This window comes from Canis lupus, chromosome 24, assembly GCF_003254725.2.
Source record: "Canis lupus dingo isolate Sandy chromosome 24, ASM325472v2, whole genome shotgun sequence".
NCBI lineage: Eukaryota > Metazoa > Chordata > Mammalia > Carnivora > Canidae > Canis > Canis lupus.
This window is the reverse complement of record NC_064266.1, coordinates 47,573,860-47,591,361: the sequence shown is the minus strand read 5'-3', so window position 1 is coordinate 47,591,361 and position 17,502 is coordinate 47,573,860. Positions and strand designations below refer to the sequence as shown.

Sequence of the window (17,502 nt, the reverse complement as noted above, 5' to 3'; positions counted from 1 at the left end):
GCCATGGGCTTCCTGGCTGAGGTTGGGGCAGGATCTGTACCTCCTGTGCCGGGCTCAGCACACGCACGGCGGGCAGCTGGCTCAGGGCAGCTCCTCCACCCCTCACCTCGGGCGGTGCCGACGGCCCTACCGTGAGGGCCGCTCCGCACCGAGGCCGGGCCTGGCCCATCCACCTGTCCGAGGACTGTGAGCGCTGTGGTTCTCGGGCGTCCGGGTGCCTGACCTGCCGACTGCCCCACCCGCCCCGGGCTGACTGGGGAGGCGTCCTGGACGCTCAGGCCCACGCAGCTGTGGGCCGGGGAGCCCGGGGTCAGCCCCTCACCCCGCCAAGAGCCCAGGACGGCGGATCCCTGAGCACCCCTCCCAGGGCCGCAGGAAACAGCCTGGCCCCGCGAGCAGCCGGGCCAGCGACTGGCTTCCCTTCAGGCCCGTTTCCTTTATCCGGTTGTTTTGCTCTGGATTCACAAAGCTCGGCCTTCCCCTCCATGTCCACCCTTCCCCCATTCCAGAGTCAGCAGGCCGGGACCGGACATTTCAGGGCGCTAGAGCACCCCCGGCCTGGAGCTGCCCTGGAGCAGGGGAGGTCATCCAGCGACCCGGGCCGCCCCCTGCTGCCCACGGCGGGGAGCGCAGCGCCCGACCCTCGCCCGGGTGTGGGGGACGGGGCAGGCGTGGGGGACTGGGCGTGGGGGACTGGGCATGGGGGACCTGGCAGGTGTGGGCGACCCGGCGCTGGCCCCACGGCCTGCGGGCCAAGGGAAGACCACCAGACGGCAGCAGCAGCAGTTTATTGAGTCCTGGCTTGGCGCCTGGAGCATCACCCGCAGGCCCAGGGCCCCCCAGGAGCGCGGCCACAAGGGAGGGGCCGGGACCTAGCGGCAGGCCAGCCCGAGGGAGAGGCCGGTTCCAGGCCCCGCGGGCTCTTGTGGGCGCGCAGGACGCTAGGTGCCCTCCGTGGCCGCCCGCAGCGCGAACAGCTTCTCCCAGCAGGTGGCGATGGCATCCAGGGCGCGCAGCACGAGCCTCCGGCTGCCGCGCCGCCGCCGGGGAGGGCGCCTCTTGGGCCACTGGCTCCGCTGTCAGGACGGGGGCAGGGCGGTCAGCGAGCACCTGGGGTCCCCACCCCCGCGCCCCCTCCTTGCTCCCGGGGGGCAGGGGGCCCGTGGGTGGGGAGGGACCCGGGCCGGCCCCGCGCACCTGGCGCAGCACCCAGCAGTGGCGCCGCATGACCGCGTCCGTGCGCAGGGCCACGGTCCACGCTGCTCTCTCCAGCGCCCCGCGGCGGCGCCCGGCCACCACCCTGCGCAGGGTCCGACCCAGGGACGCAATGGACAGTAGGATTCCGCGCTCCTGGGGAAGGAAGGGAGGATGCTGGGGAGGGCCCTGTGGGAGGCCCGGGGGTGCCGGAGGCAAGGGGAGGGCGGCCCATACCTTCTGGGCACCGCAGGAAGCTCCCACCCGACCCCTCCAGCCAGAGGCCACAGCTCCAGTCAGGTTTTTCTGAATGAAATGCAGGGGTCGGGAGTCCGGCCCTGTCCACGCGGCCCCTGGCCCTCCCTGCCTCACGGCGGCCTGCAGGTCCTCCGAGATGACCGCTCGGTAGTGGCGGAGCACGTTAGGGACGCTGCAGGCACGGGGCCCTGCCTGGCCGGGCGCCATCCCCAGCAGAGCCAGCAGGAGCGCCCAGAGTGCAGGCCTGGGAGTCACCTGGAAGGGACGCTGGGTCAGGGCGGGGTGCCCAGGCCTGCGGGGGGCCCCCCACCGCAGCCCCCACGACAGCCCCCAGGGAGTCTCCCAGCAGGTGCACAGCGGAGAGGTCGCTGGGCCGTCGTGACACAGGCCTGGACCTAGCAGGACACGTCCTTGCTGTCTCAGGTTTGGGGCAGGATGGACGATAAGCCTGCAGGCCACACGGCTCTACGCAGACACGGGGTGAATGGTGGGGGGCCGGGAGGGGGGGCTCCAGGGGCAGAGCTGACCTCGGCCTAGGGGTGCAGCCCGCACCCCGCCCCCAGCAGGGCCAAGCTCTCCTCCGGAGCCACCCCCGCCCCCCAGAACGGGGGCAGAAGTGCTCTGGTTCCAGCACGACCGCTCCCCCAGGCTCTCCCTGGCTCGGGGCAGGGCACCCCAGCACCTCCCGCCCAGCAGGACAGGGCTGAGGGCTCCGCGCAAGGCCACACCCCCCTGGGAGGGGAAGGCTTGGGGGAACCCCCAGGGGCAGCGGAGGGGGGCAGCTGTGCCACCCCAGACACGCCTTCTCCAGCCCCCCCCGCCCCAAGAGCCCGGCTTGGGGAGAGGCCCACAGGTCGGAGAGCGAGCAGCTAGTTCCCCGACCCCGGGCCACACACCACCCCCAGGCCCCCCGGGCTGGAGTCAAACAGCAACGGGAAAATTAATCATGTGAAGCCAGCGGGACGCAGGACTCGACTCCGCTTCCCAGCCCTGGGAGGGGGGCCCGCCGGGCCGCACCCCAAGCTGCACAGAGGCCTGGGGTGCAGCGCTGGCAGGTTCGCCGTGGCCCCTTGAGCTCGCCCCAGGCATGCCCAGCGGGTCAGGGGTCGCAGCCGGGCAGCAGCTGTGGGCACGGGGAGGTCCACGCGGCCGGAGAGCAGGGCAGCCCTGGCACCAGGGGCCTGACCCGGAGGCCCAGCAGCCCCCTCCCACCCCCACCGGCCCCCCGCTGCCGGGAACCAGCACCCAGGGCCCAGCCAGCCGGACTGAGGTGGCGGGAACCCGGGGGGGGGGGGGGGGGGGGACTTCCCGGCAGGGCACGGAGGGCCAAGCCACCTCCCCTGGACCACGCTCCCCAACCCTCTGGCCACGTGGGCCCCCTCCCCAGTGGCCGCTCACCATGGGCCTGTCACAGCGAGGCCCTCCCTCAGCCCCGCCAGGGGGCCTGGCACATAACCGTGGGTCGCGGGTCCGTGGGCAGGGGGCGGCTGAGGCCTCAGGACAGGCTGCAGCAGGGAGCGCTGGCGGCGGGCAGACGAGGCTTTTGAAGTTGGCTCCTCTGGGGAAGGAGGGAGGGAGCAGGAGGGAGGCCCCAGGATCCCGGCCCTACCCCCTCCCTCTCCCCACCTCCTATCCAATTGCTTCTTCAATCAACCTGACCCTGGAGCCGGCTGCGGGCTCCCTGCCCAGCCAGGGTCATGCTCAAGCCGAAGCCCCAGGACAGTCTGCGCTGCTGAAGAGGCGGGTGGGCTGGGGCGCCTGCCCCTCTGCAGGTGCTGCCCTCTGGGAGCCCGGGGTGGGGGTGGGGGGGCGGGCCGGCCCCTGCCGCAGCCCCCAGCGCCTGTACCCTCGCGACTGGGCCGGGGCGGGGGTCCTCCCAGGCTGAAGGGGTCCTCTGCTGGGGGAGCCCTGGGCGCCCAGGAGCGGGGGCCGCCACGCCCATGCCTGGCCGTACCCGGTGCCCCCCGGAGCACCTCAGAGCAGCCTCCAGAAGCCAGCCCGCCTGGACCTACAACTGAAGACCCGCCGGCTGAAGAAAAGCCAAGAAAGCGCCTCAGCGGAAACCATCCCCACGTGAAGGAGAGGACATTCACACATGATGATCCCGATGTTCCGGAACTTTCCAAGGGCTCTCCAGAGGCCGTGCCTGACCGCGAGATCGGAGGAGCGGCTGGGAGAAGCCAGGTCCAACCCAGGGCAGCGAAGGCTGCCAGCACCCCTGGGATTGTACAGAACGGCTGGCTGCCAAGCCCCTAAAGCCTCCGGGACCCATTCTGTGTAGCAGGCAGGGTCCCTCCCTCCCCTCCCAAGAGATCAGAGGAAACTCCGAGGTCCCCACCAAGACCCCGCAGAGACCCCCCCCCCCCCCCCCCCCCCCCCGCCGTGAGCCGCCCTGCACCGCTCCACGGGCCTGGCCCACCTCAGGCTGTGAGGCGGAGGAAGCATGTCCGGATCCAGCCTGAGTGGGATCTGGGCCACGGGGTGGCGTGGGGCCTGCTCCGGGCACCCAGCGTCCTCCTGGCCCCCGGAACCAGAGGTGGCCCCAGTGGAGCCGCGTCTCAGGTGCCTGCGTTGAGGCAAGTGCCGCCCAACCCCGGCTGCCTGGGAGGGCGGAGCCGGCTGGAGGCCCCGTCACGGGTGTCACGGGGCATCAAGAGGCACCAGGCCCCCCGGAATCTCCCGGTGCGTGCACGTGCGGGGACAGCTGCCAGCTGCCCTCTCTCCACACGTAACAATCAGCACCTCTTCCCCCTGGCCCCGGCCTCCGGACAACCCGGGATTTCTAGCCAGACGCCTGAGCCGTGGCCGACACACCCCTCCTCGGGGACCCCGGCGGCTTCCAGCGGGACACACGGGACCCACAGCTGAGAAGGCCTCTGTCCTCACACACCAGCGGCGGGACTCCACTCAGACTCCAGGTTATGCCTTTTCCAGTCCAGAGATGAGGGCAGTTACAAGCACTTTAGGACAAAACTGATGATAACGTAGGAAAAATTCACTAGCAAATGTGAGAAAATCTCTTCTTGGTAACACTTCCCTCAACGCGTGCCCGAGGGGCCTCCTGGTGACCCCCTAGCGACACAGTTTGGGAGGCACTGCGGGAAGCTGAACCTGCAGTCTGCGCTCTCACTCGGGAACGCCAGCGACCCTGGGGGGCAGACTGTGAGGCGCCCCCCACCCAGGGGGATAAGGTCGTCGTCGCCAGGAGAGTGGGTCCGGCTGTTCCCAGAACGTGCCCGCCCCCGCCCCCACCCCCGCGCCCACCCCGAGCCAGGGAGGCACACGGCCTCCTCTGCGGCATACGGCTGTCTGCAAGAGGCCCCCTGAAAACAAGAACCCCAGTGAGGCCATACAAGGCCGGAGGGCCGAGTGGGGTGGCGGCATGGGGGGACTGGCGCAGAGAAAACCAGGTCACCAATCTGGACGCACTATCTAGAAAAAGTTTAATCAAAGAGCAGGGTGGACAGCTCAGAGCCCCTCCCAGCCTCTCCTTGCTACCCCACGCTCCTCCACGTGCTGCCCCGAGGCCCGTGCCCAACGGGGACCGATGATCAGAAGGTGTTCTTGATGTGGGCTGCCACCAGCACAAGGATCTCCCCGATCTTCCTCTGCCAGTTGGCGATGTCCTTGGACACAGCGCACCACAGCTCCCCGTGCCGGGGCTCGGCGTTCTCGCAGCGCCTCCTCACCTCCTCGCGCTGCTCCTGCGCAGGGACCAGCGGGCGCTCGAGTCAGGGCTCCTCCCAGGGGGCCCCACGTGCTGGCCGCCGCACCAGGCTCCCCCAAAAGCTACCCCTGGGCTCGCATGGAGTTGGGACAGAACCCACGGGGCACAAGGTCAGTCCTCAGCCCACCCCTTTACTCTTGGGATCCCGTGCCCCAGGCACCAACTTCTCAAGAAATACTAAGACACCCCTTAAAATCACCCAAACGTCCACGTTTCAGGCTAAGAGGCTACCAGGCTGTAGGGAGAAAGAGCTGTGGAAGCAGAGACTGTCGAGGGGGGTTACTGATGTGCACGCCCCCCCGCTCCGGTGTGGGGGCAGCAGACCCCCGGTCGCCGAGCAGCACCTCACCTCCGTGCCATGCTGCAGCTCAAACTTGTAGAAGAACGCCCAGGCGTCCCCCAGGTCCGAGTCGATCTTCACCGTGCGGTGGAACCACTCTCTGGCCTTGGTGATCTTCCGCTCGCTCCAGAACAGCCTGTGCAGAAGCGCAAGTGCAGGCTGAGCAGTCACGTCTGACGGTGCCCGAGGGCTGCTGCGAGGCCAGCACGAGTGACCTGGGCGCCGCCTGCCCGGGCCTGAGTGCACAGCGAGCCCAGCCCTGGCTGCGGCCAGCACGGGGCTTGGCTCTGGCCACACAGATCTCCTGTCCCTGGTGAGCCCCTGGGCCCCCCCGGGAGAGCCGAGGACGGGCCTGACTGCCTGGGCGTCCCTCCAGATCACCGGCTTGCAACGGTCCATCAGAGCTCTAATAGCCGTTTCTTAAAAAATCCTCAGAGACCAAGAACTTCAAACTCCTTTAAGTCCGTGTATTTCCCTCTGGGGAAAATACCAGACTAGGAGAGTAAACCTGACAAAAAGTCAAATTACGACTCTGACCCGGGAAGGTGACGTCTCGACCCGCTCCTCAGTAGGTACCTTCGGGATCGTTCTGCTCTCACCCCACCGCCAGCCCCAGGCCCGCGCGGCCTCCCGCGGGAGCCCAGCCGACACTGAGGGGCTGGGCCTTGGGTCAGTACCGGGAACGTGGACCAGAGCAGACACGTGGACCAGAGCAGACAGACACGCCCGAAACCAGGCGGTGCTGGGAGCCACCGGTGAGGCTGGCCAGGAACCAAAGGACCCACGAGGGCCCTCGGACAGCCTGGGGCTCTGGGTGCTTCCAGCCAGCTCCACCAGCCCCGGGCCACAGGCGCCGAAGCCAACCCTACACCACGAACCTGCCGTTCAGGGCAGCTGTTGGCGCTGGCCTCGGTTACAGGACGAGTGACTTCGTGCCCTGATAGCTTGATTGTTTTTTAAGCCTTGTGGTATTCTTAATTGCTTGGTGTTAGATAAACTATGACTTAAAGAGCACAAACCCCGATAGCAGGTACACAGAACACCAACCTGGGAACAGCAAGGAGTGACTTATTTACTTAGCAAAGCCTTTTACGAGGTTTTATGGCCGCCCTATCGGAGTGTTACACATAACAGTCGTTCCGGGAGGCGGAAGCACAGGGTAGGAGGCAGGCAGCCCCAGACGGGCCCAGGCTGGGCCTCAGGAGCCGGTGCCCTCAGCCCTGCGGCACCTGAGCCCACTGCAGGGGATGGCCCGGCTCCTGCCCAGGCAGCGACAGCACAACGGGAGCTCCCGAGCTGCACGGGCCGTCCCCCGCCCCCCAGGTGAGGCCTGCGCAGTCCCAGGAGCCCAGCCGAGGTTCTTCCTGAGGACCCTCCACCTCCCAGGCCAGTCACCTCCCACCCTGCCCTCAGGCCCTCCACGCACGGCCACGACGTCACTCCATCTTCCCAAGACCCTGCGCTTCCTCCCATGCCCCGCACACCACATGCCTCCCCAGGGAGCACCTGACCCAGCATCCGGCACACGAGCTGCTGCTGGAGGCCACCGGCTGACCTCCTCTTGCCCTTGGGACCATGCACCCTCAAGGAAAGATGGTCTCCGGCACATCCACATCCCCATGCACGCTGACTGGGCCTGACCGATGGGCCCTGGATCGTCCCTGAGGTCACCACGGTGAAGATGTCTGCTTTCTCATCCTCACATAAGAAAAAACCTTGCTTATAGCCCTTTGAGCCAAAGGACTTTGCTTACTCAATTCTGTGTGGACCAATGTCAGCAAGTTTGCCTCTTACGGCCACGGACACGTGGAGGTGTAAACTGAAAGTGCCACAGACAGAGAGCAGCCCCATCAGGAGCCCAGGACGGAGGGAAGGCGGGCTGGGCCCAGAGCAAGCTGCGTCTGTGGTTCCAGGCAGCCCAGGCCAGCGGGGCAGCATGTGTCTGCGTGGCCTCTGCGTGGAGGTGTGCCCACTTTGGGTCAAAGCAGAAGTGCTTTGTCACGGAGCTCTGGTGGCCAAGGACCCTAAGGGGTTCCATTAGGCGCCCCAAAGGTCAGCAATCCCAGAGGAACCCCCCACTCACTTGGCCACAGCTAGGAGGACGTGGGGGTCATGCTCACACTTCTTCAGGGCATCGACGCTCTTGGTCTTCCTCTGGGGCCTCGCCTCAAGAAAGATGGCTTCAGACCACAGGACACCTGCAATTCAGACACAACACGACAGCTCACACCCACCTCTGCTCTCAGAAACGGCCCAACCACGTGCAGGCTACCTCGAGAGGGGCTGGCCGACCCTGGGTGCCCGCAGCCCGCGGCCATGACCTCCCATGTGTCTGCCCCACAGCAGCCCTGACGGCACAGGCCAGACGACTTTCCAGCGGTGACTGGGTTGCAAGAACCCCAAACCTATAAGATTCATTCCCACCAACGCTGTAATTCCACACGCAAGGATTTATTACAACAAAACAATCAGAAACGCCAGTAAAGATTCAAACTGGCCGACAGGTGAGTGGCATACTTCTAGCACATCCACGGGTGCGTTCTATGAAGCCACTAAAAAATATACATTCCTAAAGATTTGATGATGATGGAAAATTCTCACAAAACTTTCAGTTCTAAGGGCATCTGGGTGGCTCAGCTGGTGAAGCATTTGTCCTCGGCTCAGGTCGTGGTCCGGGGATTCTGGGATCAATCCCGGGTCAGGCTCCCTGCTCAGTGGAGACCCTCCTTCTCCCTCTGCCTCCAACCCTCCCCACACTCGTGTTCTCGGTCTCAAATAAATAATAAGTAACATCTTAAACAAAACAACCCTTTCAGCTTTAAAACAAGACACAACACTAAACACATAGTAGCACTTCAGTTGTGTGCAGGGACAGGCTGTAATAATACAAGTAAGCTAAAACTAACAGTTTCTCAGGAGTAGGTTTACACAAGACTTTTTGGGGGGTGTCGAGATTTTATTTATTTATTTAGTTATTGATTTATTGATTGATTGATTGCAATTTTTAAAAAGATTTTATTTATTCATGAGAGACACAGGCAGAGGGAGAAGCAGGCTCCATGCAGGGAGCCTGACGGGGCTCAATGCCCAGTCTCCAGGATCACACCCTGGGCCGAAGGCAGCACTAAACGGCTGGGCCACCGGGGCTGCCCTAGATTTTATTTTTGAGTAATCTCCACACCCAGCATAGGGCTCTAATTCACAACCCAGAGATGACGAGTCAGACGCTCCACCCGCTGAGCCTGCTGGGTGACCTATAGGTGATGTTTAATATCCTTTTTTGTTTATTAAACTCCAAATATGTTCGTTCTGCACATATGTTTAAACTAGATTTGATTGATTGATTGATTGATTGATTTTATTTATTCCTGAGAGACGCAGAGAGAGAGGCAGAGACACAGGCAGAGGGAGAAGCAGCCTCCCTGTGGGGAGCCCGACGCAGGACTCGATCCCGGGACCCCAGGGCCACGGACTGAGCACCAAGGCAGACACTCAACCGCTGAGCCCCCCCGGGCGCCCCTACACACGTGTTTAGATGTAGGTAAGATACCAGAAGTTAAGTTTCAGAAGAAAAAGTAACGGGGGCACACCAGAGAACAAAGTCAAACTCCTCACGCCAGGAGTAGAGACGCAGTGCAAATGCCTGAGACCAAGTGCAGCTGAAGCTCTGACAGACAAAGCACGTTACCGGCATGCGTGATTCCTGAGACCCTCTCCCTCAGGAAATGCCACTGCCTGCCGGATGTGGGGAGGCAGGAAGCCACTTACCGGAGTTGGGGCACTCCTGCAGTGCCTTGGCCATGAGCGTGTTGGCGATGTTCTTCAGCCCTGCACGGTACTCCAGTCGCACAGACTCCAACCTGAGGAAGGGCCCACAGGGCGGGTCCAGCACCCACGCACGGAAGCCCCGGGACAAGCCTAGCTACGTTCCCGGAATTCCTGGGAAGCCACCGCGGCTGGAGCTCCCTGCTCTGCCAAGCAGAGCTCATCTACTGGAGAAGCAAGGCACTGGAGCCCGCCCACCGTGAGGACCAGAGGCAGCTGCCACCACAGCTGAGGCCTGGGACCCCGGCATCACACGGGTGCGAGTAAATACAGGTAGGACAAGGACAGGCTGGCACAGGCTGGCATGCTAGTGCTGCTGGGACAGTGAAGCACATCCGCAGCATCCTGGACCTACCCATGCTCCCGGGTCTCCTTTGGCAACCACCACGCTGAGCCCTGACGCCATGAGCCCTCCGTGGCACAGCCCTGCAAGCTCTCTACTACGGACAGGAGGCCAGCCTCACCTGACAACCTCCTGCTCATCCCTTAAAGCCTCATCTAAAAGCCACCCCTTCTGGGAAGCCCTTTCTTGGCTGCACCCATACTCAACCCCCCGGTGTTAGCTCCCGGCTCCCCAGTCACCTTCTACCAGAGCACAAATTAAACTGCGTGCAACTAACTACGGGCCCACGAGTGTCCAGGACGAACCCTCCCAAGGCAACTGTGCTTCCTCATGGCCAGCAGCTGCCACCCTTGCCATGGAGCCTGGGCTGGAAATGCTGCTGCACGAATGGCCCCACATGCGCAACAGCGGGAAGACAGCCCACTGGAGGGGTGAGCAGGGTCCACCAGGACTCACCACAGGCCGGGGTTCTTTGGGTTCTTCAGGCGAGACTTTTCCAGAATGGCCCGAGCTCGGGTCAGCTGCCCAACCTTCTCCTCCAGCCGAGAAAGCAAAAGCCACAGAGGGGTGGAGTGGGGACATTTCTTCAACTGCAAGCAACAGAGACAAGTAAGAGAGGGCTCGGCTGGTGTTGGAGGAGCTGTGATGGCTGTGGCCGGCCCCTCAGGCTGGGGGAGTCAGGGATGCTCGTGTCCACAGAGTCCTACCCGTGAGCGTGGGGTGGGGGTTTATGTGTGTGGCAATGCAGTGAACAAGTGCACACAGGGTGCGTGTGTTCTCACTACCTGGCTGTGCTGCGCGTGCATGCACGTGGGGTGCGTACACAGCGGCCCTGTTAGGGGTCCTGTAACCCAGGCCTCACTGAGTGCAGTGCACACAGCTCTGCAGACGGCAGGTGCAGGCCTGAGCGAGGGGACCACTACCAGCTGGGGTCTAAGCAAGTCACTGCCCACCGGGCCTCTCATTCCCGCCCGGGAACCAGCTGAGCTCACCCCCTGGTTGTAGGCTTCCCGAGCCCTCTCCATCAGCTCCTCCTGCTCCTCAATCTGTCCCTTCATCATCCACAGCTTAGGGAAGTCCTCATAGTGCCTCAGCGCCTCCTCGCACAGCTCCTGAGCAGCTGCGATGTTCCCCAGCACCCACTCCAGCTTCACAGACTTCATGAACACCTGTGAGGCAGACACGCCATCCAACAGCCCCGGGCACCCCCGCCCCCTGAGACGTCCCGACGGCAGGACCGCCTCTAGCACTGGCTCCAGCCAGATGGCACCTTCACGATACGGGTTTCACACCACAGCTCCCCTGACAGGTCACTTGCCCTACTGGGTAAGTTCCTGCCCACACAGGAACTTCTGTAGGGTGTTTCACATCCTTTGGCAGAAAGCAGGGGGTCTAAATGCAGAAATACATCTCAAAGCCAAGGATGAACCAACAGCCCTAGAGTACTGGGGCCTTAGTGGCACCTCACGCTTCCCGGACCCCATAGGCCCCAGGGCAGCCTGCTCACCCGGGCAGTGGGCGCACTGCTCCGCGCCTTGGCCAGCAGCCTGCGGGCTCGCTCATACTCGTTGTTCTCGGACTCCAGCTTCACAGCAGCCAGCCAGATCTCCTCACTGTTAGGGTTGGCCTGGAGGGAGAGTGCAGCCGTGGCCGGGTGGGATCAGAGCACAGTGGCCTGCGCTAGGTTACACTTAATCAAAAGCAGCCAGCCTGGGTGTGGGGCCGGGGCCTCACTCTACTGCAGGACAGTCTAATCTAATAAGCACGTCCAGGGCTAACGGACAACAAAGCTGGGTCCAGCCCAAGAATGCTGACCTACCTGAAAACAAGCCTGCTCATTTTGTGGGCACCCAGGCAACAACACCGGCAGTGGCAGAGCCACCTTCTCCGTGGCCCACCTTAAGCCCTCGTGGCCTCTCAAAGCTGAAACAGCTCACTCACGTCCTACCTGTATGGACTGGCCACACCCAACCCTCTCTCACGCCTGCTGACAAGGAACTGGCCATCTCAGTGCGTCCATGGGAGTAGGAAAGAAGGATGCCCAGGGCATTGCTGACAGTGCGGAGGGCTTCCACGGGCTAGCACTGGGCCACCTACAACCCAGAATCCAGCAGACACAGGGGTAGTACCGTCACAGCCTCCTGAAAGCACAGCTGCCCGCTGGCACACTTGCCTGGCCGCATCACAGACCTGATAAGCAGCCCCAGAGCGACAGGCACCTGAAGGGTGGTGTTGGGGACAAGCTGCAGTGTCCAGGGAGATGGCAGGAGAATCTGTGACTCAGACGGGAGCAGTGTCCTCAACACGTGGCTGTCCTCCAGCAGACAGCAGAAAGCAAAAGGCCAGGTATAGGCCAACCCCCTCTCACAGCCTTTACTCAAGGGCCAACCTTGTCACGCTAGTCAGGGCTGCAACAACACACTGACAGTTGCGCTGCACTCAACACTTCATAAAAACATATGCTGTGAGCGCCGAATGACACATGGAAGTGTTGAATCGCTACGGCCGTACCCTTCCTGAAACTGATGGAGCACCGCACGCTGACTCTACTGCAAGCTCCTAGCACCCACACCGCCCCGCTCACGACATCAGCCGTAACGAGCCTGGCTACGCGCAGCTGTCTGAATGGAACGCCTCCATCTGAATGGAGCCAGATGCCCAGTGGCTCCAGGTGGCCCCGCAGGGACTGGACAACTGAATTTTCTCATAGGAAAGAGGCTGTCACTGTGCTCTTATGTGGGGAAACGGTGGTCTCTGGCAACTGCTCCATGCAGCTGGGGAAGGTCACCTGCTGGCCCTGTGCTCTGGGTTCTGGAAAATCTGGGCTATTGTTATACCAAGGGGCCACGACCAAGGGGTAGGTCCACTTCCTGGCCACTGTCCTGCCCGTGGGCCCTCTCAGGACCCCGACTGCCTGCAGAGCACCCTAAGTTTGGTGCATCCTGACCACACACACCTCCTCCCTTGGGTCGGCTCCCGTCAGTGAGCAGGGGGAGGGCTTGAGGGCACACGCACCCTGAAGCCCTCAGTCCTCAACAGACACGGAGGTTGGGTTCCAGTGCACACGCCCCCTGCAGCCCAGATGACCCCTCAACCCACCTGGAAGGCCAGAGCCAGGATGCTCCTTGCTGCAGGCACATCCCCTGCCAGCCACTTGGACTTGGCGCCCATAAGCCACAGCACCTCCGCTTTGGGGCAATGGGCCACAGCCCTCTGCAGGAGCGCTTCCAGGGACTCCCTGGAAGAGAGGGGGCTACGGTCACCACCGGAGCACACAGGGTGCTCACAGCCTCAGCGTGGGTGCTGAAAAGACAGTTACTGCTCCAAAGTTCGGCGCTATCAATGATTTACCAGATTTTACAATGGGGAGAGTGTGGGGAAATCTTTTCTCTTCATAAAGGTTCTAAAATCAACTACCAAAGAGGGTGCTACAAAGCAAGGCATTGTTACGTGGCTAAGCCCAATGGAGGGACTTCTCAGGGGCCCTTTTATGGCTTTGTGTCCTGAGCGGAATGATAACTTCACGGTCTGGGTGACAGGAGAGCTCTTTTCATCTGTAACCACAGATCCGCCGATAAAGATTACGACCTAGAATCTATTCTTTGGTATCCAAAGAAAAAGGCTTACTGGAAAAAAGCTACTTTGGTCACTACGGAGCAAGAGTACCGCCAGTGTGGGTGCTGGGTGTGAGGCCCCCACGCCTCCCGTGGCCACTGTCGCTCTGCGGCACCACCTGACACAAACGACCTCTCTGGGCCTCGGCAGCAAGACGAAGAACTCACTCTGTATGAAGCCCGAGAGAGAGCACATCCTGCTTCCCAGGCAACACCAGAACCAGGACCCCAGATCCCGAGTGCCCCACCTCCTCTCACCATTCCATTCCATGAGTCAGCCGGATGGGAAGGGTGCCAGAGACAGGGAGGGGAACTGCCCCGAGCCCAGGGACCAAGGGCAGCAGTGGCAGCGAGGCACATCCACAAACCACACCTGGCAGGGGAGGCCCTGCTCCAGACACGGACTGTCACAGGTGAACTTGTACAGGGTGCCCAGCACAGTCCTCTCAAAGCACCCCCAAATGAGTTAATTCCGAAACCCCAAATGAGATGGTGGGAGTGGGGATGAGACAGGAGCTCTGAGCAACGCACGTGGACAGACACCCTGACCAGACTGAGATTCGACAATGCCGGGCAAGGAAAGAACTAGGGCCCCGGTGCTCCTAGCAGAAGCCCTGTCCCCCACACCCCACCCAGCACAGGGAAGAGCAGCAGAGGGCCTGGGCAGAGAGCACGCACAGCAACATGAGAGACGCTGCCCCGGAGAGACACCCCCTGAACACCAGAAATTGCAACACCTAATTTAATCAGCAGTTACAGCCAATAAGGCAGATCCAAAAGGTTTTTTCAATTAAAGAATACAATTAGAGAAAACTGTCAAGGACCTCCTCAGAGCACAAAACTAGCCCAAACCCAAAGTCAGCACAGCTTAAATGAAAACCATGCCTGCCTGGGCCCAGACGCCACACCGCCCACACTGCTAAAGCCACCGCTGGCAAGACACAGGGCTGCAGGCCCCTGCTTCGCCCCAGGCACCCCATCGGCCACCAGGCGTCCGCCAGCTCAGCTGTAGGCACTTCTACTTCTGCAGAGACACTGCGTCTCAGTCTCAACTCTGAAGCACTGCTGGCCCTATCACAGAAGGAGCCATACAGAGCTCACAGCCTCAAGTGTCGGAGAAGCCTCTGCCCCTCGTCACAGACGACTGGATCCCAGTTCAGGCCCTCACCCACCTGTGGGCACATGAGGTTTATATTCAGCTCTACCCAACCTGGTGTCAGAGGATCAACGAGCACACGGGGGTGGAGAGCGCCCGCACCTGGGGACCAAGCACATACCTGGTGCCGTGGTTCTTCTCGAAGTACGCAGCTCGCAGCCACACGCTCTTCTTGCTGGGGAACACTTGCAGGGCGTAGGCATAGATAGCTCGAGCACACTCCAGGGCATTGTGGGCCACACACTAGAGCAAAGAGACAAGCGTGAGAGCGGGCGGCCAGCACAGGCATCAGAGCAGGAGGCGTGATGGCATCTGCTCAAAATCACACAACAGGACGACCCAATGAGAAACACATCCAGGACAGGGAAGCCCCAGGAGGACGGGGACGTGACACACACAGGACCTGGCATGGGGCTGTCTGCCGCCCCCGACAAACAGGAGTGGGTACAGAGGAGCGGCAGCCACACACACGGGTTCCTCCTTAAAAATTAGGTGTGGTGCGTATTTTCCATCATAAGATATACCACAGGTGAATTCAAAGAAGACCAAGAAAGTACCCACCCACTTGAGTGAGTGTGGATGGCTGTGGGCTCCGGCGTGCAGGACAGAGCAGCTCTGGAGTCACATAGCAGACTGCGAATGCACTGCATGCACTCAGTCACACACTTCAAGGGGGTGGAAAGGCAACTTTTAGGATATGTGTATTTTTTTTTTTTTTTTAAGATTTTATTTATTTGAGAGAGAGCACGCGCGGGCGCGCATAGGAGCACAGCAGGGGGAGGGGTAGAGGGAGAGGGAGGAGCAGGCTCCCCACTGAGCAGGAAGTCCAACGAAGGACTCGATCCCAGGACCCTGAGATCATGACCTGAGCGAAAGGCAGACACTTCACCGACTGAGCCACCCAGGCACTCCTGGATATGTGTATTTTACTGCAATAAAAAATGCAGGTTAAAAAAGAACCCGTCCACTCACACAGCCCTACCATAAACAGGTGCTGTTCTCTTCGGATGTTGTTTTCCTCACTCAAGAATGATTTTATTTCCTGGGTAGCATCACGCAACACAAGAAAACAAGTTACTATTCATGGTGTCACTGTCTCTAGATGGTCACGACCCAGGGACACTCACTGGGATAGGCTGACACCTGTTCTCACTGGGCCGCACACAGCTTAAAGGCCAGTGCCCAGCACACTCCATGCCGGATGCTCACGGACCGCCCAAAAAAACACGTGGCTTGGGAGCACCTGGGTGGCTCAGTTGGTGAAGCGTCCACCTTTGGCTCAGGTCAAATGAATAAACAAAATCTTAAAAAAAAAAAAAAAATGCGGCTCTCCCATACTCTGCAGACCCAGGAAGCACTCTCATACCAAGGGGTTTTGTACCTTGAGGTAAATGAAAAGCCACTAGAAGTGTGACAGAAACAAAGTTTTGCAACACTGATCATCCAAATGGCACGGATGGAGCTGGACAGGCAGCCTCACAGCATCTGAGCCACCCAAGGCCACTTCCCAGATTGACAGCTGTGTTCTCGAAGAGAACCACTAGCAAGCCTCCTGGCGTTCAAAGACCACCAGCGTGGAAACGGGCGTGGAGGAGTCAAAAGAGCAGGGACGCAACTGAGACGTCCGCATTCAGACTGGGTTCCTCCTTGGTCACGGGACCTGGATCTGACTCAACCCCCACAGAAACCAGGAAGGGCCCTGGTCTGGGCATGTCCCAATCAGAAGCGTCTGGAAAAGTGAGGAAGGTGCCAGGTGAGGGTTAGACCCCACAGAAACCGGTCTGTACCCCTCTCTGTGACTGCTGACCAAGGTCCTGAGGCCATTACAAAGCCTTCTGGGTACCCACTGCCCACAAGATCCAGTGACATCCTGCCCAGGGCCTCATGTGTGGGTGGCCTGGGCCCATCCCCAGGGGCTGGGAGAATCAGGCAAACACTCCATTCTTCTAGGCACAGGACTCCAGCTCTTCCTCCAGAATCACACCACTCCGCAGAAGACACTGAGCCTGCTCCAGCACACATGGAAGGGGCAACAACGGAGGGAAAGTCTGCAATGGCCCGTGGGTTCCTGCTCTCAGTCCACTACCCACAGGGCAGTGCCACCTGCCCCCCAACGCCCAGGGCCTCCAGTGCCATCAAAGGCAATAAGGAAGGTAAAAAGAAATGAAGCATTTAACTCCACAGGTGGAATAAAACGGAGTCCAGGGATACCTGGGGGCGCTCAGCGGTTTAGGGCATCTGCCTTCAGCCCAGGGTGTGACCCCGGAATCGAGTCCCCCATCAGGCTCCCTGCAGGGAGCCTGCTTCTCCTTCTGTGTCTCTGCCTCTCTCTCTCTCTCTGTGTGTCTCTCATGAATAAATAAAATGTTAAAAAAAAAAAAAAGGAATTTAACAACCAGAAACTGGGATTCTTTTGCATATTAAGGAATTTCCTTCCAATATAGACACTGAGCATGCTTAAGTTATTCTTCATACTTTGTGTCTTGAATGTTACACAATGAAAAGCTTTTAAATATCACCATGGTTGGCCTGTGTCTTGACTTCCCTAAAGAACCGAGAGCATATTCACTGTGCACAAGGTCACCTGCAGGCCTGGAAGTGGCCAGCGCCCAGCACTGGTGCTCTGGGTCACAGCACACGTGGCATTCAAAGAGGAAGTCATGTGAGCTCCACACAGGTGATGCCAGCAGGGCCATGAGCTCACAGAATAGAGCAGGGATCCTTAGTCTCTCCTAACATAGGGAACCAAATACCCAAATGAATAAGGAACAGAGGAAAGCTCTTCATTATTATAGAATTCCATCCAATAAACTGTAACAAAACGTAGAAGAAATGATATTTAGAAAAGTGCTATTTGGCAAATAGCACACAGGCGGAAAACATCATTCGTGGACCTGCAAACTAGTAGGTCGAAGTTCGACAAGACACAGGATGTTTAGTCTCAGAGTGCCTCTCCACAAAACACTTATTACAAAGGACAAAAAGAGTAACCTTCCGGTGGAGAAAGCTGATGGACGCCACTTGAGTTGGTCTGGAGCTGAAAGG

General features: G+C 60.7%; 2 protein-coding genes and 1 long non-coding RNA gene across 4 annotated transcripts in view; 1 reads left to right on the top strand and 2 right to left on the bottom strand.

Annotated features, from left to right (window-relative positions):
• Positions 1–941: 941 nt before the first annotated feature.
• On the bottom strand, positions 942–3,231 carry C24H20orf204 (chromosome 24 C20orf204 homolog). The gene is made up of 4 exons (XM_035705663.2): positions 2,851–3,231; positions 1,432–1,707; positions 1,198–1,350; positions 942–1,076 (listed from the first exon to the last, which is right to left on the bottom strand). Exons 1-4 carry the CDS (start codon positions 2,851–2,853, stop codon positions 942–944), a joined length of 567 nt encoding a protein of 188 aa, XP_035561556.1. The 5' UTR covers positions 2,854–3,231.
• A 1,647-nt stretch (positions 3,232–4,878) lies between these two features.
• PRPF6 (pre-mRNA processing factor 6) overlaps positions 4,879–17,502 on the bottom strand; it is a 43,970-nt gene continuing 31,346 nt past the window's right edge. For both annotated transcript variants that reach the window (XM_025470751.2, XM_025470750.3), the window contains exons 13-21: positions 14,579–14,700; positions 12,787–12,925; positions 11,195–11,314; positions 10,680–10,856; positions 10,144–10,277; positions 9,288–9,379; positions 7,603–7,717; positions 5,529–5,655; positions 4,879–5,156 (exon numbers count right to left, since the gene is read on the bottom strand). In XM_025470751.2, coding sequence (XP_025326536.1) covers positions 5,004–5,156; positions 5,529–5,655; positions 7,603–7,717; positions 9,288–9,379; positions 10,144–10,277; positions 10,680–10,856; positions 11,195–11,314; positions 12,787–12,925; positions 14,579–14,700 — 1,179 coding nt within the window. In that variant the 3' untranslated portion in view covers positions 4,879–5,003. The remainder of the gene's footprint in view (positions 5,157–5,528; positions 5,656–7,602; positions 7,718–9,287; positions 9,380–10,143; positions 10,278–10,679; positions 10,857–11,194; positions 11,315–12,786; positions 12,926–14,578; positions 14,701–17,502) is intronic.
• LOC125753525 (uncharacterized) lies at positions 7,717–16,846 on the top strand. The gene is made up of 2 exons (XR_007405572.1): positions 7,717–8,023; positions 8,901–16,846. It is a non-coding gene; the product is annotated as an uncharacterized LOC125753525 (long non-coding RNA).

Bases quoted from the DNA above. Each gene is read 5' to 3' on its own strand.
- C24H20orf204 (XM_035705663.2), bottom strand. The intron at 1,351-1,431 runs GTATGGGCCGCC...TTCCTTCCCCAG, and splicing joins CTTCCTGCGGTGCCCAGAAG to GAGCGCGGAATCCTACTGTC. The intron at 1,077-1,197 runs GTGCGCGGGGCC...CCGTCCTGACAG, and splicing joins ACTGCTGGGTGCTGCGCCAG to CGGAGCCAGTGGCCCAAGAG.